The sequence below is a fragment of the Xenopus laevis genome, chromosome 7S (assembly GCF_017654675.1).
Source record: "Xenopus laevis strain J_2021 chromosome 7S, Xenopus_laevis_v10.1, whole genome shotgun sequence".
NCBI lineage: Eukaryota > Metazoa > Chordata > Amphibia > Anura > Pipidae > Xenopus > Xenopus laevis.
Window position 1 is genome coordinate 74,253,276 of NC_054384.1, and position 27,884 is coordinate 74,281,159.

Here is a 27,884-nt window from a genome sequence, read left to right on the forward strand (position 1 = left end):
CAGGGTAAGTGGTTTGCGGGATAATACTGGTGTTGCCCATAGGAAACCCAAGCAAGCACAAATTCCTTGTAGGTTTTGGCCGTGGCTGGAATCTCAGTGCTAAAAATTCTGCCAACTTGCTGCCCCCTAATGATCGTTGTGATGTTACTTAAGGAGGATTGCATGAGTATATGCGCACAATGCGTCATTAGCTTTATGTGGCCCCTGAAGTTTTTCTCTCTAGGATTGCAAAGCTTGTGTTAATTAAAACATAAATTAACAGAGTTATTTCTGTTTATATTTTTGGGAAGGGTTGGCATTTAATCTTTAGAAGATTCTCTTTATTTGTTTGCATTTTTACTGGACTCATAAATGTGTGTATAGGTGTATGAACAAGCATAAGCTTAGTCCATTGAACTGTTTATGTATTCACTGTGGGCTTGGGTGGCATCTGTCAGGTGCATTTTATCACTTTTAAACCATCTTGGCAATGGGTAAGAATCTAGCTGCCAGATACAAATACTATAATTACTTTCTCTTCCAGCCTGTATATCTGTCTCCTTTTCTGAGTCCCCTCTGGTTCTTTATACTTTCCTATTTGCAGGTAATGCACTGTTGATTTTGGGTGTGTGTGTGTCTGGGGATCCTATGTGCTGAGGTGACCTTGTTGTGCAGTAAATAAGCTGTGGACTCAGTGCGTGCGGATTCTGATAAAATCCTTGCTCCCAGATGAATTGATTTCTCCTATTGATTTGTGGCGGCTTCCTTGGGTGCAGGAAAATACACCTCTGTTATCTGCAGCAAGAGCTTAGGACTGATTTTTTTTCTTTTTTTTTCTTTAGTCCTTGTTTCTTTAATCCCATAGGGAGAAGAATGCTAAAAAGGGCTAGTCACCTAGTGCTGACACTTGTCTTGACATACAGTATAAAGCACAAAGTAGATCTGGTAACCACTAAATGAACATACCCTAACAACATTTCTGAACATACAGGCACATTTAAAAAAGCATTTCTAAAACAATTTAAAAAGAGTTACATTTAAAATGCAAATATGTGATTGTGTGTACATGCATAATATTGAAGCTTGAAATTGCACTATAAGAGGTAGTAAAAAACAGTGAGCTTTGTATTTGTGTTTACTAGGAGAATAGGAATCTATTCATAGTTAACACTTTTTCAGAAAGATCCATATTCTAAAGCTCTGTAAAAAAATCTTTTTTGTTTCAGGGTTATCCAACCATAGGCATGTGTGTTTTATACAGCACTAGAGATGGGCGAATAAATTCGCCAGGCGCGAAATCTAAGAGAATTTCCACATTTCGTTGCCGGCAAATAAGTTTGCCAAAAGTGCAGCGAAAATTCTCTGTTTTTGAGTGTTTGATTTTCTTTTATTTATTTATTTATTTATTTATTTATTTTTACCTTCACCAGATCTCCAATCACAAAGAAAAGTACATTTTAAAGGATATAACAATAGTAAATTAAAACAAACTCTTTACCCATCAGTTATAATCCAGCAGTGTTAGGGTTTTATACATTCTACATATGTGTATTGGTTGATAAGCATCCATATAAACCTTACATTTATAGGCAGGTATAAATAAAAGGAGAAAGATCCAATAAAAGCTTATTATTGCTGCAGTACAAAGTTAGAAATGTTTGAGGTCTCTGTTACTTGGCTCACACACGGGGTAATGAATATTTTATAGGAAAGGAAATACTTACACTGCGAGCCTTTTTATAGTCTGGCCTCTCATAACACCGCTAACCTTCCAGCTCTGCACAGGGAAACAGCACAGTCAAACTCCTACAGATGGCATTCAAACAATCCATACTATGCCACTAAACCTGATGCTACACTTGTGCTTCTTTAAAAAAAAAAAAAAAGAATAATAATTTCAATCAATGAGAATTTGTAATTTTCTGTATTTGAATGAGGGAGCCTGGGGTACAACTAAAGAAGGGAGGTGGCACCTCACCTACAGAACATCTTGTCAAGCAGAAGGTGATTTCTAAAAATTAAATATATATATATATATATATATATATATAACATTGGGCAGGTCCAAATCTAGTAAAAATAAATCTCTGAATTCTGTAGAAGTAATGTATGTGTCAGTGTTAAATAATCACTTTTTTTGGGTGCAAAGCAGTATCAGAATGAAGGGGCATCTTTGTAAAGCTTCGCAGACTACAGTGTTTCTCTTTTTAAAAAATTTTTTTGTGTGTGTTAAATGGTTGTTTGTAGTATAGGTAGCATTGGGTCAGGGTATATCTACCCTCGACCCAATGCCTTTACCTCTACCTAGATATGTGTCAATTAATTTTTGATAAAATATATACAGGCTGTGTGTATATGTGTGAATAAATAAAGATATATATATAGATAGATAGATATAGATATATATATTTATATATATATATATTTTTCTTTCACATTTTAAATCTGTTAACCCTCTTAATACCACTGGAAAATGGGATTCCAGTTAGTTTTTTGGAGCACTTTCCCCCATACCTAGTTAATTTGTGCTGTGTTAAAGAGTTAAACTGTCCTGATTTATATTTCTCTCAATAGCCTCAGCCCTATAATCTGCTTTCATTTCAAACCGAGCTGTGATTTATAGGGTAGCCTGCTGCTTCTGCTTAGAAATGAGCTGTTAAACATATGCTATGTTTGACATAAATTTGGAATTTATCACTGTTGTCAAAAACTGCCTGTTGGACAAAGGTGCTTATTAAGGCAATAAATGACCTTAAATAGGTTTCTGTCAGGCTTAAGCACCAAGCAGGCTGTGTGTTAGAAGGAGAAATTTCACTTAGTAGTAGTTCAGATGGATTTAATCCATGCCTTGGTTGAATAGTATAAGAAAAGGAACAGACAACACCCGTACATGTGCATACATATGCATCTCTCTTCTATTCCCATGCAAACAATGAACATTGCCTCAAAGAGGTGCTTTGTTGCTTGTTTTATACATCTGTATGCGATTATATTTTGTAAATGAACCAGTGCCGAAAAAAAGCTCGGGGATAGACAGAAACATACGTAATAATTTATATTTTATTAGTTCTTATTCTATCATACACTCTTCTTTGGGATCATGCTCATTAGTGGAAGTGTTTTTTTCCTTCACCTGCAAGGTTAGTTTACCCTTTAACCAGTTGTTTAAAGAAAAACTATACCCCCAAAATGAACAATTAAGCAAAAGATAGTTTATTATTATATTAAGTGGCATATTAAAGAATCTTACTAAACTGGTCTATATATTTAAGTAAATCTTGTCCTTTTACATCTCTTGTCTTCAGCCACCATTTTGTGATGGTCTCTGTGCTGCCTCAGAGATCACCTGACCAGAAATACTACAACTCTAACTGTAACGGGAAGAAGTGTGGAAGCAAAAGACACAACTCTGTCTGTTAATTGGCTCATGTGACCAAAGAAGTATAGTTTGTTTGGTTTGTTTGTGTGCACAGTGAATCGTTTGAACCCAGGGGGCGGCCCTTATTTTTTTTAAAATGGCAATTTTCTATTTATGATTGTCCAATGACACACACTACTAGTAAAGTATATTATTATGAAAATGATTTATTTACATGAAGCAGGGTATTATTACAGGTGAGCTGTTTTATGCAATATCTTTTTATAGAGACCTACATTGTTTGGGGGGCATAGTTTTCCTTTAAAAACAGTGACACATCCTAGAGTTTGAGATTGGATACACACAAACGTTTAAAAAAATCGTGTTAGCGTTGATATAAACTTGCTGCACAGTTGCAAACATCAATGGTTCTAGCGAGATGCGCTTATATTAGTGTAAAACCGTTTTAATAAATACGTTTCTTATAAAATTACACTCACGTGTACACTTTGACTGAATACAAATTTTAGTCACTCCGCAGTTTTTCTGCTCCAGATTTCGCTCTGCCAAGTTAATGGTAATAGAAAGCTTTACAAACATGGCGCACGATGCTGGGCTCACTCGGATGACGTCACAGCCGTCGAGTTTTGTCTGACAAGACTTCCTCAAGGCTTCAGAAGCCTTACTGAAGCTTCAAGGAAATCTTGTCAGGTGAAACGCATTGGCTGTGGTACATCAGAACAGACAACTAGAACCGGGAGTGGACCACAGAGTTCCTGGATATCTTTATACATTTACTTCTGTATGTTTTGTGATTCACCTTTGAGTTTGATGAGAATTTGATTTCATTTTGTAGGACACTTAGACTCCTTTAAATTTTGTTAAGAATCCATTGTTTTAGGTCCCCTGCCCATAGTCTGAATTCCTGCAGAATAAAATGTATCCTTGCGTGTCACCTGTCCAAGCTTACAGACTGAAGCATGACTAGATATTGATTAGCACGTTACCTTCTGACCTCCTGTCTTCAGCTGCTGTATCTCACTTGCTTCTGTCATGTTCACCTGCGCAGTCTGCCTAATCTGGAGAGTGAAGAGTTGTCTTGTGCACCTATTCTAGTGATGAAAAATAGCTGTTGCACCATAGAAGAAAGGAAATACAATACTATAAATCAGGGGTGCCCAAACTTTTTGCAACGAGAGCCAGATTTGGTGAGGTGAAAATGTGTGGGGGCCGACCATTCAGCCAGACATTCTTTGAACCATTAACATTAAATTACAGGAATCGAGTAGCAGTAATATTTGGGCACATTAGTGAGATGATCTGCCACTTGGTCTATACTGCTGCCTGTGTGCTGAAGGTGTTAGCGATAGATACGTACTGGAACGTAGTGACGCCATACTTCTTTAGTTTACTGTACTGACGTGCCAGTACAGTAAACTAAAGAAGTCTATTCACACCTCTCTCTACGTGCCAGTACGTATTTATTGCGAACACCTTTAGCATACAGGCAGCAGTATAGACCAAGTGGCAGATCATTTAATATTACTGCTATGGTATTCCTGATCGCATTGTGCTGGGGGCCCTCTTTATTATTAATTTCAGGATGGAGGCTGAGGGCCGGTGTAAATTTGAAAACGGGCCGCACTTTGGACATGCCTGCTATAAATGTGTCAGGTGGCTGGGTATATTTTCAAAGAAAGTCCCTTTTTTTTTTCTGCCAGTCTTAACTTCCGTGCAGCCAATAGTTTTTTGATGCTTACACCTCTTGTGAACATCTGCAGATTGTTTGCAAAGGAACAAGGTCCCTAAAAAGTCTTGCAAATCTCTTATGGCCGTATGAAGAATGCATGCCCATGTGTAATGTATTGTATGTTGGCATGATGCAGTGAATCTCATGTTAAGATTGTCGTAAGGATCAAGCTTGGCAATAGGGTTGGTAAAAAAAATTATACCCTGTATGTAGGGAATTAGTTAATAACGCAAATGTAAAGTTTTACCAAACCCTTTGGGATCTCTTTAGTAATGATGCAAAGCCTTGTGGGTTTTATTTGCCCTTAAACTGTTCGTCTCTGCAAGGAAGCCATTTTTTTTTATTCCTGTCCACTTTGAGGACCACCACCAGAACTTTTGGGGGAATCTTTATTTCAATCATTAAGCCATAGTTCCAAAAACATCTAGGCCAACAAATTGATGACCAAAGGAAAGAAGGCAAAACTATAACTTCATTTAACCAACAATAACTTGTATCCACGACCCCAACGTATGTGTTGTCCCAATGAGTCTTAAAAGTTTAAACATGTGAGAAAAGTTAATCATTGGTCTTTGAAGACCTGTTGTGTCATTTTAGAATTATTCATTGACTGACCTTGTCTAGAAAATGTTTGTGCACCTTGTAGTGAAGGAGTTTGGACTTTATTTGTCTTATCTATTGCCCTTTTTATTGGAGGCTATGAACTCCTGTTTCTTATGATAAGCTTAAAGCAAGCTTTTTTTGGTGTATATCCAAGGTTCTAAAATGATTTTATTTTCCTCCAAATCTAATACGGATTAAAAAGGTGGATGAAAATGTAACAAAATGGTGTGAATTGATTGATCTTTAGTGGCCTTTCTCATTCTGCTAATATTCTTCTGCATGCGTCTTTGCACACGCAGTGCAATTTTTATGTTAAAATGCAACCACAATCGCACATATATTGCACATGTATTTTATGTTCTTGCTAGCCATCAGCTGTTAACCTATATAGCTTATATATCTTAAGCTACCAATTCAAATTGCAGCTCCCAAGTTTTGGAGGCCTGTTTGATGACCCTGCTCTACAGTAATGCTGCTGTATTTTCTGTTTCTCTGTATATCCCCCTTTCACAATTAGTGTTCTCCAATTTTCCCCAGTAGGGTGTTCCAGATCCTAATCCTTGCTTATTATTCATGGCCTTGCAGCCTTTTCAGATAGATCAGTCAAATCTGTCACCATAATCTGTGAGTCTTATCAGTTAATTGAGACGAGTAGATCTCTGCTTACTGTTATTTGTTTCCCTTTATTGTACAGATAATGCACGCCTGTGTGGAAACCCCTTTATAATCTTAAAGGTTTTGGAGGGAAGGCCTACTAAATATTACTCGGAGGCTTCTGCATAGTTTTTGCTTTTTAAGTCACTAGGGCATGCTTTATGAATATGGCTGGTATCTTACAGCCTGTAGTGCATTCATTCTGGGCATAAGGACACAAGCATCTCCCCAGAGATAGTTGTGTCTGTATGCAGTCTTTCATTCTGCATAGGTATCGAATGAGCAGCACCTCCTATTTGTGAGTCCCAAAGTTTTGCTGCTTTAGGTATGGCTGCTGGCAATCATACTCTAGATGTATAAGGACTTGGGAAACTGCAAGTACAAAACACCTTACTGTTTACTTAATAGCAAGGTATATTAATTTCAAAGGTTTCTGTGTATTAAGTTCTAAAACCTATAATCAACCAACAGGAAGTATTCATTGAGGCAAGGTGCCACATTTTGGAGCAGATTAAATGGATGTGGTCCAAACTCAATGCTTTAACTAGACAGAGACCATTCCTGTGGGTACAATAAGCCATAATAAACAACACCTCAAATGGGACATAGCTGCTTCTCTTTATAAATCTGAAATCTTTTGCTATTAGAATATTCTATGAACACAGTCGCTGTGATGGGGCAGGTTTGTACAGGATAGGTTTTCTGAGGGCATTTTAACAGCAGCTACTGAAAATGTGTAACCACAGTTAACAGTTTACCTAAGAAATACAGGACTTAATCGAGGCTAGACTTGCAGTATAGCATGTACCCCCTGTATAGTTTGACTGGTCAGTCTTCAGGAACCTGATCCAGACTGAATTTAGTAATTATCCATAAATCGGTCTTCTACACATTCATAAACTGCAACATGTGACAGAAGTTGTTACCAGTATTGGGGCCATTGCCACTCACATTCCTGCAAAACATACATTTGACCACACCAGTCTTCATAGGGACAAGGGATACATCAAATACACTTTAGTATTCAGCCGGACCCTGCCTTCATAAGAGTGTCTGCCAAATACTGAATCTGAACCCTAGTTCACAACTAGACAAAAAAGCCCTCTTCTACTTTTAGACCCTGTATATAGTTGTGTGCTTGACCACCATTTTTGTTTGCAAGAGTTAGTATTGCAGGAAACTTAAGTAAGTAGGGATTTATACAATTATCAGCCAAGCTTGCCCAACATCTCTTTGAATGGTGAACTAAACAAAGTGTTTGGCCTAACAGATGGTACACGCAGTTTTTCATCTGGTTCACTTGATGGCGCTGCATTGAGATGTACTGTACTTGCTTGATCAGTTGTACTGATGACTCCATTTTTTCATCCAGATAGCCAATGTGGAAGGATGTTGCATAGACCTAGATGACTTTAAATTGCATAAAACAAAAAAATGTGAGCATGATGTTTAGAAATCCCATACCATTAATTGGCAGAACTTAATGACAATCAAAACTGTAGAACCACAAAATTATGTGGAGGAAGTTAAGGTTTATTCCATGATGTTTGCCTTTGTATTGGTAGTTTGTGTGCAAAAACAGCATTCTACTTGGCCTTAGATTTTTCTTGGTCACACAGATATGAAGGAAACCGTTTAGTGTCACACAGGGATGTACATTGGTATCCAGTTTTTAATTCACCTTCTGCTGAAACTCCATAAATGACTGCTATTTGGCTTATTCTTGGATGTAGGGTCTTTGCCAAATCCTAGAGTGGAACAATAGAAAGAACATTAGAATAATGATGATACTAACACTAAGGTAATCTTGTGGAAACAGGATGAAAGAACAATTCCAAAACACAAAGCAATCCTCATGGCTGGGAACATATTACACATACAGTAGGTAGGGTGTGTATTGCACAAGTAAAAAAAAACAGATAATTTCTGCTTGAAAACTTGCTTTGTTGGCCAAAGCTAAAATAATTAAAAAAAATAAATGCAGTGCAATTTTTATTTCATTATTTTACATAGATCATGCTTCACTGCAGTAAGAACTGTTTAAATGATGAATTATGCCAAAGCAGAAGTTTTAGGGACAACTGGGGAATAGATTGCTAAAATGAATGGTTTAATGTTGTGGATGTCTGTTTTCTTATTTGATTATAGCATGGTTTTATTTTATCTTTTAGGAAACTGCACAGTGGTATGAAGACCTATGGGTGTGAGCTCTGCGGAAAAAGATTCCTGGATAGTCTGAGGCTGCGAATGCACTTGTTGGCTCATTCAGGTAAGTCTCGCCTTTTCCTCATTGTCCAGGTCAATAATTTAGCCATCTCTTATTTCTTTGCTTAGTTCCTGTATTGTAGAACACATCGCATAATGCATTTCTTACACTGGGTTTCTATTTTAACAAATTAACTAATTTGAGGCAATTTTTCCTCCCATTCATTCCAAAATACTATTATCTAACACACGAGACATCGCCAAAATTCTCTTGTAGTCTCTCATCATATTGTGAATTCAGTACTGTCAATAAGCCCTCCCCTCCAGAGACTGTCCCTTCTCTAGTCCATAATAAATGCTGCTGCCAGCCTTGTGTACCTTAGCCACTCTACTAGTGTTTACACTGGTTTCTGCTAACCTTCAGAATAAAGCTCAAATGAATGACCTTGACCTTAAAAGCCATTCACAGCTCATCTAAACTTGCCTCCAAGTATTCACCTAACCGCTTGTTGAGTTTTTCCTCTGACCAACTCCTGACTTATTACTCTTCACATACACATATTTTAGACATTACTAGGGCTGCACCATTTCTCTGGAATTCCCTTCCACGTCCAGTCAAACTTTTTCTCTCTCTTTTAAAATACATTTATTTTTAGAAAAGCTTGCCCTCATCTAGCCTAGCATTTTTTCATTATACAGTATATGCTACCACCACCTACTAAAACCCAGAGATACTGTCCTATTGAATGACACAGCCGCAGTACATGTGAAAAATTCTCAAAATACCACTTTTCTAATAAAAATATGTGGGTGTATCACTTGATGCTAGTGCCAGACTAGAAGTTTTGTCTGCCTGCCAGTGTACTCACAGGGATTATTTAGATGTTGAAATCTAAAAGTATGCATTTTTGCACACACCTTGTGTGTGCACAGACAGGCCGATGCCATGTATGTTCAATGCACACAGAACACATGACAACTCTAGTTCTAAGCACTGTAGAAAACACATAGGGGCCTATTTATTAAGCTGTGAAGAACAAAATTTGCTGAAAAAACGGTGTAAAAAGCGGTGTAGAATGAATGATAAATGTATCCAGTTGTGTTTTATTTTATGTTATGCTAACACCTGATTTGCTGCTGTTATTTTACATTACTTCAGACCTTTGCAAGTTAGTTCCGTGCAGAAGTTGCTCAAAGCAAAAGCTTTACATGTTTTTTTCCATGGTGATGCCTGTTGTGTGTGGCAAATTATTCTGTAGTTTTTTAAACAACATAATAAATCTGCCTTTTAGTGGGCAACTAGCCTTATATTTTCTGAAACTCTGATCTGCATGTAGTGAGCTACGGTCGGCGTAGTCACAGGTAACAGCAAAGGTATTTGCATACACATAGCTGTTGTCAACAAATTTGTTCCTTTGACATTGGAAGTAATTTAATAATGTATTAAGGCATGCTTTTCACCATTCTCAGGGGTAAGAATAATACATCTCCCAAAATATTCATCCTTGGGTTATGTTTTTTCAGTTTTCCTCAGTTTTATCTACTGTATGTCTATTGCACTCATATTTACTGTTTAACCTGTTAGCTCATTTCTCTCCCCTGTGTCTCCCTTGCATTGTTCTTTCCATCATTTATTTCTTTATCTATAATTCCTACTGTCCTTTCAATCTCCCTTTCAGTGTTGCTCTGCCACTGTTATCTCCTCTTTCTGGCGGTCTCTGTGTCTCTTTATGTCACTTTGTCTCTGTCTCATTCACGCTCTCTGCTTGGTCTCTTATTTTAATATGTGTCTGTTGTTTTCTTTTTTTTTTACGTTGGTGGTTTGGGTTTGTTATTGTGCTGCTGGCTCTGTGCCTGCCTTGGGATCCTGCCAGAGCTCTGGTACAGTATGTACAGTGCTGAGAGCCAAGTGTATCATCATGCAAGATTACAGATACATGCTTTTTTTATTTTCCTCTTGCTCTAATGTAACCAGGGGGTGGAGTAAAGTAGGAGCTCAACCAGGACAGTGATTTAAAGGGCCCGTTCAGCCTGCTGCTCCTGAGCACAAACTTTCTGTACAAGATAGCTCCGGTATATACCCATGGCATTCCGCGTTATGCTTAACAAATATCTGTTTATTTGTCAACTAGACTCCTAGCTAGGAAATGCCTTCAATAATAAGCTGGGATTTCGTTAGGGCAGGCCAGAAAAAGATTTACGGTGGTACAGGATCGATGACCTTGGGAAATGCAGCATTTTCAACTTATTATAAAAACTAGATATGTGCTATTTTGGTATCCCAAACTTCCAGCTGTTTGTGAGCAACAACTTGCAGAATACACTGAGAAGCAAGTATTTGGTGGTCTCTCCTAATTGACAGGGTCCATCTGCACGTTAGTGATCTCTCCATTAGTTCAGGATCAGAACCTACTTTAGAAAAGGTTGAAACCAATGACGTAGAGGTTCCTTGGGCTCTCGGGGTTGAGGGTATATAGGACAGTAGGGACCAAACATGTGGGTCATTATTAGATGGTGTTGAACAGCAACTCTGACACCCATTTGTGAAAGTTTTCGTTCAGCACTTGGAGGGCAGCAACTTAGCTGTACCCTGCTTTTTGGGTTACTTAAGATATAGCCTGCGGTTTAAGACGCTGTTCTTTCAGGTTACATGGTGTTTATGAGCAGGCGTTCATTACTAATCACTATGCAGCTATGCCACATAGAAAATAGCTCTCTGTTACCGCAGACTCTTCCCCCATGCTTTTTTTTTTTTTTTTACTTGACCACACTCAGTACGTTGTGCTACTCTTCCTTGGCACCCGTTTGCTAACAGGATAATGTACTGATTGTCCCTGTTTTTTCAGCACAGTACTGGGTACATTGTATTCCTATGCGCTGGCCACAAGGACATTACGTGTATGTTTTGTTTGCACGTGGATTCAGTGACAGTCTCTGGTGCTTTAACCCTTCCCCTGATGAGGAAACCTTTTTTTTTTTTTCAGGAGTTAATTTCTAATGGTACAAATATAATGAAATCTTTATGAGGCAAAGAATATCTAGGAACTAGAACTTTTTTTAAGAACATGTGGTTTTCCCAAGGCAATATAATTATCTATCCTCTATCAATCTCATCTGTCAAAAAGATAAATAAATCCTCATTTGCTTAGTATGTTTCTGATTTATCCCTCTTTCCCATGCATATGAAACTAGCAGCAATCAAGCTGTTGCAAACTAAATCTCAATGTATGTACTGGCTTGCAGGGGATGCTGGGAATGGTACTTAACATCTGCTTATGAGTATGAAGAGTATGGTGATAGCCTACTGCTATGGTGTGTGCATGTAGATTCTTCTAGAACCAGGCTCCCTGCATCTGGGTGGTATTGCTCGTCTTATGTATCATCCTTCAAGCTCAGACTTGTTCTTCTTGTCAATGTCAGCTAGAGAGTACATAGACTGGGCCACTGATATATATTTTTCTGTTTTCACATAAGCAAGTTTTTGCCTATTGAGGCATGTAAATATATAGGAAATATTACACACGTGCATAGAGGTGTGTGTTTATATTTATTTTGTTGTTGGTGCGGCACTTGTCATTTGTAAACATCTTATGGCTGGAGCCTGGCTCTTGGCCGGCACCCTCATTCCTTTCCCAGAGTGATGTCATGGGCGCACTGGCAGGTCTGGATGTTCTGCCAGCATTCCACAGCGTTTATGATCACTCGCAGATGTGAATCCAAGAACACACTGTACCCAAAGCCGAAATTAATGCAGGCTTGAGAGCTGTCCAACCCTGATACAGAGGAGGAACTCGCTTAGGGAGGAGGGGATGACAGCGCAAACTATTTAATGCTGTTTATAAATTATACACTGCCTGATGAAAAATACATCCTTCTCCTCCATCGCCTCCTCCTCCCTGCCTTGTATTATTTTATTTGTGCCCTGACAGCCGGAGCAAGGCTCGTGTGGTTTCAGCTCCTGTTCTGGCACAGATCACTCAAGACATATTTTATACACTTATATTGGGGAAGGAGGGCATCTTAACCTGCTGAGAGAAACTGAGACTGGGATCTCTCACTCCCCTATCATTTCCTTGTGTTTTTATGTTTGCTTTTGACAAAAGCTATGATACTTGTTTGATTTTATAAGAATCTTCATATCAAGAAAGCTGAAATCTTTCCCAGCACTAAGATAGGAGCAGAGTGCATAGGTTAATAAACAATCTCTTTTCCTTGTTCTCTGCTCAGTTATTCCTTTATGCTGCTGGCTTTTTCTCTTCCCTTTTTAACTTGCTCCCTTTCTATTTCTTCTTTCCTTCACATCTGCTGCTTCATTAGTTGGCATCATTTTTGACCATTTAAAGAATGGCTTTGAATCCTCTTATAAATAACATTTTTTTTATTAGGAAAATTAATTTAAAGGGGACCCGTCACCCAAAAGAATTATTCATAATCCTATTTTATCACATCAGTCAAGCAAAATTAACTGTAATTACACTATATAAATTATTTGAATCTTGTTTCCTCCAGTCTGGGAATTCATAATTATAGCAAGCAGGCAGGAGCCATTTTGTGGACACTGTTATTAAGGCAAGCCTTGCATCATCTCAGAATCTTGTTTGTGCACCAGAATGGGGGACCTGATGTCCATTCCCATGCCCTGGCTACACAATTAAATGATGAAGAAAACGGGGGAATGTGGGGATAGTAGCGATTTGTAGGAAGTGCTGAATGGAAAGTGAATGTAATTGTCTGCCCCGCCTCTATACCCAGGGCATAGAGGAGTGGCAGACAATATTTGATTGACCACTGAGATGTTTAAATGAGCTTAAAACAGCAATGAATGCTTTGATAAAACATAGAAATTGGATTTAATGTTTAATTTGAAAAGGACTTTTATTATACAGATTTTTGTGTCTGGGTGACAGGTCCATTTTAAGATCCCAGATAATACAGAAACATAAACATTAGACATAGAGCTGTAGATTTATAATATTTATTGTACTTTATTTTAGTAGCAAAAAGTATTAAAGCAGCATGGGCAAAGGTTGTCCGTCAATCGTCATTCATACCAGTCCCTGCCCCACTGAAGCTTACAATTTAATATCCCTATCACTAAATACAACATACTGCAAAGTCAAATTCATTAGGAGCAAGTTAACTTGTCTGTATTTTGTTAATGTGTTGAAAAAAGTCTGGGTGTTCGGAGCTAGCCCTTTGAAGACATTGGAGAACCTGCAGGGTTAGAATTTTACTCCGGAACCTATCATTGCAAGACATCAGTGCAACATTTTTTTAGAAGAATTCTTTTGGAGAAGTGATTATGGCGGGCTTTAAAAGCAATATTGGGCACATACATGGTCACCTGTCAGATCTTTGCTTACTGAGCAGTAGTATACTACCTGTTGATCGGTTGGTTTGGGATGCAGGACTGGGAAAACTTCGGCTCTTTCAGTATATAATGAACACAGGAATAGTTAACATATTATTTACTCATTTGTCCCTTATTTGGAAGTGAAGATCATAGTCTACTAGTAACTATTGAGCTATTGATCAGCAATCCAGCATTGTCCCCAGTTTAATCAGGTAACCCTTTGGGGTTTAATATATATATAACATGACATGGAAAATTGGCATTGTAGGTATAAGATATTACACGTTCTTGTATCCCACTAGGCAGGAATAGTTGGGACTGGAAGTACATTGGCAAGCATATTAAAAAAAAAAAAAAAAATGTAAATAGAAATTGTTTGGAAGTGACAATTAAGCCATAGTCCTACTGTTCAGTGTGTCATAACAAGTTTACGATATGCCAGTACATGATGATGATGATGATGATGACGATGACAATTTGCATTGACTATAAATAACAGTAGTGTTTTCTTTATTCGGATATAGGATTGATAATCCTGAAACCTTTTGCAGGGTTAATGCCTGAGTGGTCTCAGGTATGGTTAAAGCCTCTCCGCTACTAATATTTATCCCATGCAAAACAGGCAGCTCCTTTTAAAGCTCTGTGTTGTTGCTAAGTAGCAGCTCTTTTCCCCCCCATTCTCCTCCCTCCCATACTGTAATGGGCTTATTTTGTATTCCATACAGCTCTGGGTCTTATTTTTGTATGCAAGACAAAGTGTTTTGATGGCGGATGGAAGCAGCCTGTGTCTAGAGGCTGTTTGGAGTTTTTATGCCATGTACAGTACACACTGTGCTTTCTGAGCAGAACACAGGCTGTTCAATCCCGCATTGTTCCTTTCCTCTCCGATGAGAACATCCAGCAGTTAGTGCCTACACTGAGATAGTACAGTACCACTGCTTGTTTTAGATTAAATTATGCAGGTGGGCTACATGTTTGCCTTTAATACTATACAGCTGCTTGTTTTATAATAATATAAACAGTGGGAATTTCATAGCAGGCAGTGGTACAAAGGTAATTTGTTATTTTCAAAATTTCTTTTGAGGGGGTTAAGTAGCGGGGAGTATTAGTCTGGTATATTTTACTTTTAATGGAATCTGTAATGCTGAAATCCAATTTAAAAGTCACAACTTCCAGAAGACAGGGTAGCTCAGATATTGCTTCTATATAAGCATTACGCCTTAGATAGGCTTGTCTATATAGAGGTTGTTTGTTTTTTAACCTCTAGCTCTTGACTCAATGTACTTTGTGAAAATCATTAGGACCCATACAGAATCTCTCAACCAAAATGCTTTGGACCTGGGGTTTTCCAGATAAGGAATCTCTCGTTAATTTTGATCTCTAGGCCTGCTTGAAACAGTACATTTAAATTAGCCCAGTATGGTTGTTTTGCCACCAATATGGACTTGTGTAGCTTGGTGAAGATCAAATACAAGGTACTGTTTTATTATTGCAGAGAAAAAGGAAATCCGTAAAAAAATTTAATATTATTTTCTTAAAATGGATACTATGGAAGGTGACCTTTCTGTAATTCTCTGAGCTTTCTGAATAAAGGATCCCATACCTATATATCATATGTAAGTGTCCTTTGCACACGTTTTACTCTTACTCTCAGGACTATACTGGGCCAATGGTGTGAGTCCTGGCATGGGACACCCATATCACTATTACAATACTATGGAAGAAATATGTTAAATAAAGACATACCAGTAAAGGCTGAGTTTATTGCAATTGCATTAAATTGATATTTGTAGGCCCAGGTCTAAATGATCTAAAATGACCATCTAAATCAAGGTGGCAGGCCTGGTCAGATTGGGTGCAGGTAAGGTCTGGGCTGGTTAGGGTTGACATGGGTTGACTATTATTACTTGCACATCACTACTCCACAGCTCTCATATTTATATAGACCTTTTAGCTTTCTCTTCTACTGTGTACCTTGTTAAATATGCCCCTATATGCTCTTGTAGTAAAGAGTTCTAGTATTTGCACACTGCATTAGCTTAATGATTATCATTCCGTGCAATCTAGTATAACACAAACACAATTCAAAGCTTTTTCAGTCAAATGGAAAAAAGCTCTGTTCAATGTTTTGTTGAAGCTAATATAAAAGCTGCATTTAATCATCAATCATTACAGCACCATCTCTTCATCACTATCATCCTTTCTCTGATCGTACTTGTTGTTGTTGTTTGTCCTTATACTAAAAGCACATTTCAAGAATTGTTAAAGGATCATGAAACCTTAAGTACAATTTGATTCTGTAACTTTCGACAGCATCTGTACAGCATTTTACAAACCTTGACATTTGTGTCTTGACATTGAGTTTAATCTCAACTCAATCTCATTCCAAGCCAATATCTGTTATCAGGCATTTTAGGAGAGGGCCATGTCCAGTAGCACCTTTACTTTTGAGTAAGACTCATTTTTCGGTTGTGAGATTCTGTACTGACTAAATAGGATCCACTGAGGGTCCACTTTCAATCCGTTTTTAAGATATGGCAAATGCAGGGCCTCATTTATAAAAAAGAAAATGGAGCAATGTGCAAAGTGAATAAACCTTAGGCACGAAACTTTGATCTCCTAGTATAGGGCTCAAAATGCTCTGCATACAAGATAGGTGGGAGGTAGGTGGCTCATGGGCATCCCCTGAAATTCCTCCTAGATTGAGTGTCATTAGGAGTGTAAAAGCTGCTCAGCAACATCGGATGGAAAGTACTAAGAAGTACTTTGGAATACTGCAATACTTGGTCTAGCATTCAACACATAACGGATATCAGCGGAAAATTGCATACACATGATCTGTGTGTTGGTTACTGATAGGAAAATCCTGTGTTTGACAGCGAACTCACATAGGTGGTGCAGAAGGCAACGAATCTGCTTTTCTCTGCTGGCGTATATTTGCCAGCAGCAAAAACTTCCCGTTGCCATTGGCTTTAAGGCGGCCAGAGACTCACAGATATTATTGTATGAAACGAAGTATGGCCAAAGATGAGCCAACCGATATCTGCGAAAGACTAGGATATGAGTGGGCTCCTCAGTAGGACAAAGTTTGATTGGGTGGCTTTGAAGGCACCCGAACATGGAGCAGTGTTTACTGCTAAATCGTCGGATACAGGTATAATTTAATTGTTTATACCTGTATATCTGATGATTCAGCTGTAAATGTCTGTACTGAGAACGAATGATAATTTTGATCTTTCCTGCGACCACTGGTCACTGGAACTATTAGCCCCTTTCGGGGTAGGGAATCTTATGTGAATATAAATAATGGCCTCATTCGTCCAGAGCTTATCACACTGCATAGTTTTTATAACCGCTTGAATCTGGCAGTGTTACTATGAGGATTTAAAGAATGATCAACTATCAGTGATTGCCTTTATACATAAGCAGGTTACAGAATTTTGACTAAAGCAGAATGAAAATGTTTACACTGCTTTGTTTGATCTCACACCTGCCAGGGGGCAGTAGTGCTGTATGGCAATAATAAAATTAAATATAGTAAAAACAGACAGGTAGACATTTATTTGGGATGCACTTTGAAAAATCCACGGAGGGATAGGGTGTTTCTGTCCTAAACCCCAAAGAACAAGATAAATGTAAAATTGTAATTGGCTGAGTTCCACAGGCTTGCGGCTCTTTTAATGAGTCATAATAACTTCATTTAAAACCAGCTGAGCAGAAAATAGATTGGAACGAAGCCGGGGGCCATTATGGATTTCCGTGTGTTTGACAGCCTTTGTTGTACAGATGCTCGTGTGTTTGAGAGAGACATATTTTCATAAGTATCAGCCATGCAAGCCGATACACTTGAAAATAAGTAGTATTTTAGAAATGGGAGACTCTTAATATTAATGCGATTGCAGGTATTGGCTTAATACATTGTGTGCTTGGAACTCAAAAAGCCTTGGAAGCAGAAGGGGTGGTGTGCATGGGCCATTGTGACTTGTCTGTGTATAACCAGTGATAGCAACAGATGAGTCCTAAAGCATTCCTTGCTACCTTATTTTCATTTCCAAAGCTAACCTGCTGCACTCTGTCTGCTGAACTAGAAATCCCAGCATTTTCCTCACAGCTGTGCTAGGGATGGTAGTTCCTCAGCAGCTGGCGTGTCACAGGTTAGCCATCACTGAACGAAACTAAATGGGCTGCATCTTAATGCAATATTATTTGTAACCATAAAGCAGACACTTACTTCAAAGAAAAGGATATAGAAAGATTTATTATAAGTGATTCATTACTCAAGTGACATAAAATCTTTGAGATCACTCCTTTCCTTTGTGCTCCAGATGCACACTTAACCAGTCATGTGCTGGATAATGATACCAACAAATAGCAGAGGAAATATTTAATAAGCAGCTCTGGGGTAGATGTACAGTATGATATATATGTAGTGATATACAGGACTGGCAGCTCCCTAAGCTGCTTAAGAGTTCATATATGAACCTGTAATTTTGTCAGACTGGGCATGGTCAGTAAGGGTAAGGGCACACCTGGTGCTTCATATTCCGAAGTCGCCCGAAGTCTCCTCACGAGGAAACTTCGGGCGACTTCGAAATACGAAGTGCCGCGTGTCCCATGCCGCAGGCGACTTTTCATTATAGCTGGCGCAAGACAGAGGGAAGGCATTGAGGGAGATTAGTCACCGCAAAGACGAGACGATAAGTCGCCAGGTGACTAAATCTTCCCGAATCGCCAGGTGTGCCCTTACCCTAAAAGTTGATGAGTGGTAGTAGATGAGCATCAATATCCAAAAGGATTCTGCTTTCCTAGAAAAGCTTATGGCGGCAAATCACTAGGCTTGTTAATGGTTAATTGGTCATCATTTCAGTCTTTAGCTTCAGGAAATCCGTTTAATCACAGTTATTACTAGTTCTGGGACATAGATACAATCTGTACAAAATAAGATGTATTTTGATATTATGACATTTGCTGTCACAATACTCTAAATATGTAAAGCAAAATGAGTGCATTTATGTTCACCCGGTGTGGAAAATAAGCATATGCCTTATATAGCTGACATTTATATCCGAGACCCTCCTCTTCTTATACCCATGCAGCATTTGGTTTAACCCTATGAGCTGTACTACCTGTTTTTTTTTATCTTAGATAATTATTTAATAAATGTTAGATTTTGACTACTCTTCCATCAACTAATCATCTGTGTGAGTGCTCTTCTGTTGTGTTTTTTCCTGTTTTTTTATTTTTTTTTCTGCCCTCTTTAAAGAGTATTTTAGCTTTAACTGTCAGGGCAGGATTTCAACACTTCAGTCTTCTTCATGGGCTGTACCATGTTATGGAAGGCAGGCACACATACTTTGGAAAACAAAAGTATTCTCCACAGTCCATTGAATGAGTATGACTTACTCTAACATCAATTTAGATTGCAACCTTGGTGTGTTAATGGGATCCCGTGTCAAATATTACTAGACTAAGGTTTATTTTAAATGAGCAATTGTAATTGTGTTTTATAAATACACAGTCCTGTTATTCTTAGATTAGATATCAGATTGTTAGTTCTTGTGCAAAGTAGTCAAGAGATTCACTTTCTGCACCGACACGAGCAGACTTCGATGGCGCCATTTATACTCTTTGATAAATGGCCATTGTGGCAGGAACTTCATGTGCATACAGTACATGCACCACACTTTCATCTGATTAAAGCAAAAATAGTACATCTTTAAGAAGTGATACACAAAGTAGCCAATTAAAGGAATAGTAACACCAAAAAAATAAGTGTTTTCAAGTAATTAAAATATAATGCACTGGTGTCTTGCATTGATAAAAGTTATGTGTTGTTTTAGAAATACTACTATATTTTATATAAATAGGCTGCTGTGCAGCCATGGGGCAACCATTTAGAATGGAACATGCTACTTAGCAGATAACAAATAAGCTCTGTAATAGAATACAATGGGATTCTACAAATGCATCAGTTATCTGCTATGTAACCTGTGTCATGAATGGCCACCCCCATGGCTAAATAGCAGCTTATTTATATAAACTATAGTTGTGTTTCTGACTTTCACCACTGCAAGAAAGCACTACATTATAGTTTAATTACTTTAAAGCACTTTCATCTTTTGGTGTGACTGTTCCTTTAACTGTTCAGTTCAGCATGTGTAGAGTACCTGCTATTGATTTAACTTTGCCATTACTGTGTAGACTGGGAAATTTGCCTGTATATCTCCCTAAAGCATATGTAACTACAGTTGTAGGAATGTGCCATTGCTCACATGTTGAGTCCTTGGCAGCCAAGGTACCATATGCTACTCGCCTGCTCCATTACTATTTGTCTAGGTGCGCAGCCAATGCACCTGGAAGTCATTTGCTAATGCGAGTGACAGTTTCTGGCACATTTACATTAGAAAGCTTAGCTCTGTAATGTGCATCTGTAAAGGGAATTCTCCAACAGTTCTAAGGTGGCTGAGATTCCCGCTTATGTATGTAGCATGCAACCAGAGTTGTCGTACTTGAAAGCAGCCTTTTTCATTTTACTCCCGCACTGATGTTGTGCTTCTATATTGAATCTTTTCACACTGCGATCTTCCAGCCAGGCATTCTGTGTAAAATTACCATTTCTTTACCCAGAAAAATGTACTGCCAGGCCCCCTTTATTTCCTGGGCACTTCTGCTTCCTCTATAGTTATGCCCCTGCCCAACTAAAACACTTCTTACAGTTTTTTGTCAAGCTCTCTTCATTAAATATGTGAATAATAATCCATTATGGGGGTAATTAACTTTTAGCATGATATTCACAGTGATATTGAGACAGTTTGCAATTGGTGTTTTTTGTTTTAGAATTTTAATTGTTACCTATTCATGTCCTGTCTAGTGATGGGCCTGGCGTGAATTAGCTGCAAATTTCCATGTTTTGCCGCCGGCGAAGTCCAAAAATTTTGGGACACCCATTGACTTTTAACGCCAGCGTTAATTTTTCGAAGTTTCACAAAATTCGCTGGAAATTTGTGAATATTTTCGATGAACCGAAACAGGAGAAAATCGCCGATCACTAGTTCTGTTCTATTCTTCTTTCAGACTGCCACTGAATGGCTGCTAATTTAAGTGGGTCCTAGCAGCCATAAAACAGCAGATTACTAACTGGATGTAATTCAAAAACGAAGAAGTGGAAGAACATAGCATAATGTCTTACATTTCCACTCTTTACTTCATTCCAAAAGTTAATATTCTAAGGTTCTAATCATTTGTCTCATCATAGAAAAAAATATCACGGACATTAAGGGGCCGATTCACTAAATTCGAGTGAAGGATTCGAAATAAAAAAACTTCGAATTTCGAAGTATTTTTTGGGCTACTTCGACCTACGACTTCGAATTGAGGGATTCGAACTAAAAATCGTTCGACTATTCGACCATTCGATAGTCGAAGTACTGTCTCTTTAAAAAAAACTTCGACCCCCTACTTCGGCAGCTAAAAGCTACCGAAGTCAATGTTAGCCTATGGGGAAGGTCCCCATAGGCTTGCCTAACTTTTTTTGATCGAAGGATATTCCTTCGATCGTTGGATTAAAATCCTTCGAATCGTTCGATTCAAAGGATTTAATCGTTCGATCGAAGGAATAATCCTTCGATCGTACGATCGCAGTATTTGCGCTAAATCCTTCGACTTCGATATTCGAAGTCGAAGGATTTTAATTCCTAGTCGAATATCGAGGGTTAATTAACCCTCGATATTCGACCCTTAGTGAATCAGCCCCTAAATATAAGATTTCTGAGAAGAAAGATTCTTTTAAAACCCAATTCCTTTTAGAAACCTATATGTTGAACCTTTGCTAATGTAGTGTTGAATATGAGTGCAGCACAGCCTAGAATGTGTTTATATCTTGGTTAAGTGGCATTTGTGAAGGGGTTAAACTCTCTTGATTGCTGTGCAGTATTGTGCTGTGCATAATGCTACCACATAAAGCATTTTTATTAACTGCACGTGTAGAAAGGGAGCGACTCTATGGGCATTCACACGTGACGGGTAGGAATGGTGCCAAGGGAGTGTACCAACTAGGCAAAGACATAAGTGCCAGTCACACAGCCCTCTGTCACGTGCTGTCATTATTTTAGAGGTTTCAGTGATACTTTCATGAAAGGCATTCTTTGGTTTACCATAACCTTAGAAGTATCCGTATCACTTTTAATGGAGGGATTGCCAGCCGTAATGTACCAGTCCCTATCACTGTAACCATTAATAGCACATTCTTCTACCTTTAGGAAGAACTGCTAGTGATGGGCGAATAAATTCGCCAGACAGAAATTCGTGTTGTGCGCAAATTAATTTGCAAAACTGCAGCGCCAGTTGACGCACATCAAAATTATTCGGATGCCCATTGGCTTTAATGCATTTGGACCAAATAGTCGCACGTATAAAAGTTGTCGATTGATTCAAAATTGATGCCTGTCAAAATTATTTTGACACCCATTGACTTCAATGCACAGATTCGCCCATCACTTTTAACTGCCTCCTCTAATTATACACATGAGCATATGCAGTATTTTTTCTGGTAGAGGGTGTCTGCACCACAAAGCTTGCAATCTAAAATTGGTTCCTGAGGTACACACAGTTCCTTGACAGAGTGCAAGGATATAGGCAGGACAGTACAGATACTTGCCATTGTATTCTTCGCACGTGATATACATTTTCATTTGCTTTAAATATCCTCTTGCTCTTCCAGAGAATTCCAATACGATTTCTAGCGAATCTAAAACTAAAAAAATAAATAAATGCAGAATTAGAGTGATCTAGCTCTTTAATGGACTAAATTGGTACAGGTATGGGATCTGTTATCCAGACTGCTCAGGACCTGGGGCTTCCGTATCTTTCCGTAATATGGATCTTCATACCTGTAGACATTAAATAAACTCCATAGACTGGTTTTGCTTCCAATAAGGATTAGTTATAGTTTAGTTTGGATCAAGTACAAGGTATTGTTTTATTATTAGAGAGAAAAAGGAAATTGTTTATAGAAATTTGGATTATTTGGATAAAATGCAGTCTATGGGAGACAGCCTTTCTGTGTAATGTAATTCAGAGCTTTCCTGATAACGGGTTTCTGGATAAGGAATCCCATACCTGTACGGTCAAAAGTGAAACTGTCATCTCCTCTCTGCTTATGCCTCTCCGCCTAAAAAAAAAAAAACCCAGAAAGGAATAAATAAAATAACCTTGAACGGTTTCCAGAAACACACACACATCCTCTGCTCTAATTGAAGATTTTTTTTCCTCTCCTGTTTTGTTGACAATGATATAAAAAGAGAGGAGCAGGGAACACACAGTACTAGCTATTTGAATTTGGCAGGCAGGGGCTGTTCCTGTACTGATAAGAAGTACTGTAAATAACACTGTACAAAGAGCCTGCCATAAAGCAAGTGCTGTCTGTACTCATTGTTCTCTCTCCACTGGCATGGTTACTTTGAATGTTTTTATTTTTACTGTTTTTTTAATTCTTTTTTATTTATTTATTTTTTTTGGAAGCGTTGTGTGGGAACACTGTGTCCTTCCCCATCTGACTCAACATACAGAGCTTGTTAGCAGAATGCTTGCGTGTTTATTTTTTAAATCCCCTGGATTTTTATGACATGAATATTGAACTTGTGGCTTGCTTGTAGGAGTTGTAGGAGATTTTTTTTTGCCTTTTAGAGCAAATATAAACATATGATAAATTCCTGAAATCAGGGCTCCTCCCAAATCGGTATTGACTGCAAGTGTGATAAGTGAAAGAACATTTATTGAGTGACACTCGACACCAAACAAGCAGAGCACAACATTTCGGGTATGTTCAGGTAATACTATTTCTTTAATCCAATGGCCGTGGCAAAATAAACTTACAAAGTAAATATTTCCCCAGATCTGAATAGTGTAGCACCCCAAAAGTGAGTACTCTTGTTTCTAAACATATAACAAGAACGCAATGGAGCAGAGCCGGATTTATGGAGCAGGGCCGGGCACCCCTAGGCCTGCTGCCATTTGTCGCCCCTGCACTGAACAGCCAGAAAAAGATACAAAGTTTCTAACTTAATTGGCAAATACGTGGCAGGTGCACTTCGATACATTTACACGGAAATTTGCCACTTATTCACGCCAGGCCCATCACTAGACAGGACATGAATAGGTAACAATTAAAATTCTAAAACAAAAAACACAGACACATTAAATTATGACAATTTAAGATCAGCAGGTCTCTGGGGGGAAACTGTGACATGCAGCTTAAAGGGCAATTCACCTTCATTAGCAAAACTGTAAACACAAACACAGAAATGTGTTCAAACTTTCATAACCTGCCAACTTTTGTAAAAATGGACATTGTTATTAGGGGGTGAGGCTTCAAAATGGGCATGGTCAAAAAAATGTTGCCAAGCTCCGCGCAGCAAATCTTTTTGTTCCTCTTTCTATTTGCAAAATGTTGGGAGGTATGGGTAATGATGGAAAACACATGTCACTTATGTGGGGTACAGGGTTCATTTAAGGCAATTAGAGACTCTGTGAAAGACTCTCCGAGGTTTCTTATAGTTTTACATTTACAGCTTAAAGGATAACTAAACCCTAAAAAAGGAATGTGGCTAAAAATGCCATTTTATATAGAAAACTTATTGCACCAGCCTAAAGTTTCAGCTTGTCAATGGCAACAATGGTCCAGGACTTCAAACTTGTCACAGGGGGTCACCATCTTGGAAAGTATCTGCGACAGCAGCTGTTAAGAAGCTAAGCTTAGGGGTTGTCACTAATTATCAAGCAGAAAATGAGATTTGTCTGTAATATAAGCTGATGCTACAGGGCTGATTATTAAATTCTGATGCTAGTTGCACTGGTTTCTGTGCTGCCATGTTGTAATTATCTGTATTAATTACTAATCAGCCTTAAATTGTTACATTATATTCTATGTGTACTGTATATTGTGAGTGGGTCCATAAGCTCAGTAAGTGACAGCAGCACAGAGCATGTGCAGTGAATTAGCAAAAAAGAAGATAGGGAGCTACTGGGGCATCTTTGGAGACACAGATCTTTACTACTAAAGGGCTGTGGTTGCCTTGGGCTGGTAAAGAAGCACAGAACATCATGTACAACATTTCTACCTATCTTCTTTAGTTAGGCATTAGTTCTCTTTTAAAAATCGTATTGAGATATTATAAAACCTTTACACGTGTGACAAAAACACCAGCATTCATATAGACACACATACAGGAGCCCTCTAACGTAATATTTATAATCGCTAAAACATCCTATAATCTAGGAGGGATACATGAGCATTATCTGCTACCACCCTTGTATGTATAAACTACAAGGGGGGGGGGGGGGGTTACCTCTGCAGAATTTATTTTTTTTCCTACTTTAAAGGCTGGTTTTATTTCTTTTAACATATAACTTACGGTTTGTTGCAAGAAGTAGAAATGCAGTTTGGTAAAGAGAACAATGAATCAATGGCACCAAATCCCACTTTCGGGATTAAACCAGCATGAAATGTTGCATTTTTGCTAATTGAAGTTTTAAAGACCTTGCACTGTGGTACCCAGCACTATCCTAGAGCCTCTTGTGGTCCAATAGCATACTACAAGTCCATAAAACATAGTTTAATAGGCTAAATAAAATAAAATCAATATACTACAGCTATGGGACCTGTTATCCAGAATGCTCAGAACCCGGGGGTTTCAAGATAAGGGGTCTTTCCATGATTTGGATCTCCATACATTAAGGGGGTTATTCCCAATGGTAAAACTTGAAAAATTCAAGTTTTTTTTATTTTTTTTTTCTAAAAAATTCGGATTTTTAATGCGACAATGCGAAAAAGTCAGATTTTGAACGATAAATAAGGGTAAATCGTGTATTCTAGTTTAGTCTGACTTTTTTATTTAAAATATCAGAAAAATTTGGATTCTGATTAATAACCCCCTACGTCTACTCAAAAAAACATTTAAACCGTAAATACAAATTGTTTTGCCTCTAATAAAGATTAGTTACATCTTAGTTGGGATCAGATACAAGATACTGTTTTTGATTACAGAGAAAAGGGAAATACATATTAAAAATTGAAATTTTTTGATTATAATGGAGTCTACGGGAGATGGTCCTGAATTTCTGTGCATTTTGGATAACATGTTTTCGGATAATGGTTCCCATACCTATATAAAATATTTGAATTTCATATTAGTTTATGATCTTGTTACTATGTTTTTATTTGTTATTGCAGCATTATGTATTTTCGAGGAATGTTCTGCTTCCATACTCGATTATGTCTTTATTTGGAAAAACGTTTTTTTGTGTGATGTGTGCCTGTTCATTTTTTTTTTTTAAGCATAATTCACAAAAATAGAGTCTAATTGTGGTTATTGGTGACTGAAAGCAAGCCCAGTTTTTACACAATGCAGAAATAATTTGTTCTTATGTCATACTATTGTGTGTTTAATATAAAGGATTTGTATGACTGGATTTATAGAAAAAAATGTATTTCAGAAATTCTTTTTTTTTTAAATGTATTTATTTTGTATAATGATATGTCTCAATACAACAATTGTACCAGTAAAAGGTGACCGTTTGTGCATGTTAGCCACCTGTCTCTCTGGTAAAGTATACACTGTTGTTTTTTTGGTTCAGGAATAACTGGTATGTCTCTGTCAGCAGCTGGGGCGAAGGCATTTGTGTGTGAGCAGTGTGGAACTCAGTTTTCTAAGGAAGATGCATATGATGCGCACCGGAGGACACACTCAGGTCAGTAGAGCATGACCTTTTGGAATTCAGGAATAACATCATAACACATAACAATGTGTGTTTGTATCATCTGTTAAGCTGGCCATAGACGTGCAGATTTACCTTCATATCGGACAAACGATCGTTTGTTGCCATCTCCCGACCTGCCACTAACCATTCAGATCAAATAAAGTAGTAAAAGAACAGATCAGACGACGATCTGCCCCGTACGAAAGTTATGTCCGACAAAAGCTTGTGACCATCTCCCACTGATATTGTCAGATCAGAAATACATGCAGAGGTATTATCGGTAGCCGACAGAAATTTTCTAACCTGTCCGATCAGCTGAGCGACGATCGCCATCTCACAAAAAATGGCGGGACACTCCACACACGGCCCGAAAATCTTACGAAACGGAGATTCGTACAATCAAATCTTTGCGTCTATGGCCAGCTTTATTCTACAACCACAGTACCAACAATAACTTAATAATTTTGGTTTTCTTCAGTTTGGAATTTATCTGGTTACTACAGTTCCAAGTACCCTAGCAACCTGGCAACAATGTGAATAGCCAACTGGAAGATGAGCAGGGAGGGCCTTAATTAAAGATAATTTCCTATATCCCTACAATTATTATTTTGTAATTCAACTTTTTGTACAGGTATAGGATCTATTAGCTGGAATGCCAAACCTTGTATTTTCCAGATAAACTGGGATCACCATACCTTTGGTAATTTGGAGCTATTTGGTTAAGGGGTTCCAGATCCCATACCTGGATATTTATAAAATGTAACTACTTTTTAAATTGCTATATTTATTAAATTTCAAACTTAATTTCATAGATGAACAGTGGCATAGTCCTTTTCATCAATTTTAAGGCCAATAGCTGCCTAAGCTTGTAGGATCTTTCCCTATTTACACTGTAGATGGCTAGAATTTAGTCACAGGTACATTTCACTAGCTATGACCTTGGATATACTTGTGTCTATAAGAATCTTGCGGCTTCACAGAGGAGCCGGTGGCTTTCTAAAGACATTTCTGAGACTGCCTAAAAATAGGTTGTTGGGTCACAGTATAAAGATCTCTGCTGTGCTGTTTGATTTGCCTGTAAAATCAGCAGGTATCACCAACAGTACACTGACCTACTGTGATCTTTTAGTCCTGAAACTCTAAGGCAAACTCAGCTGGTGATGTTTAGGAATTGCCGTTCTGAGGCTCAGCAGCATATTCTTTACATTTTAATATTTCTAACTCAT

At 38.1% G+C, this 27,884-nt stretch overlaps 1 protein-coding gene across 4 annotated transcripts in view; it reads left to right on the plus strand.

The window, feature by feature from the left end:
• The window catches only part of zbtb16.S (zinc finger and BTB domain containing 16 S homeolog), a 94,685-nt gene that overhangs the window by 46,298 nt on the left and 20,503 nt on the right, over positions 1-27,884 (plus strand). For 2 of the 4 annotated variants that reach the window (XM_018227815.2, XM_018227813.2), the window contains 2 exons: positions 8,516-8,613; positions 26,536-26,649. In XM_018227815.2, the coding sequence (XP_018083304.1) occupies positions 8,516-8,613; positions 26,536-26,649 (212 nt within the window). The remainder of the gene's footprint in view (positions 1-8,515; positions 8,614-26,535; positions 26,650-27,884) is intronic. The other 2 variants (XM_041571400.1, XM_041571401.1) reach the window with 2 other exon arrangements.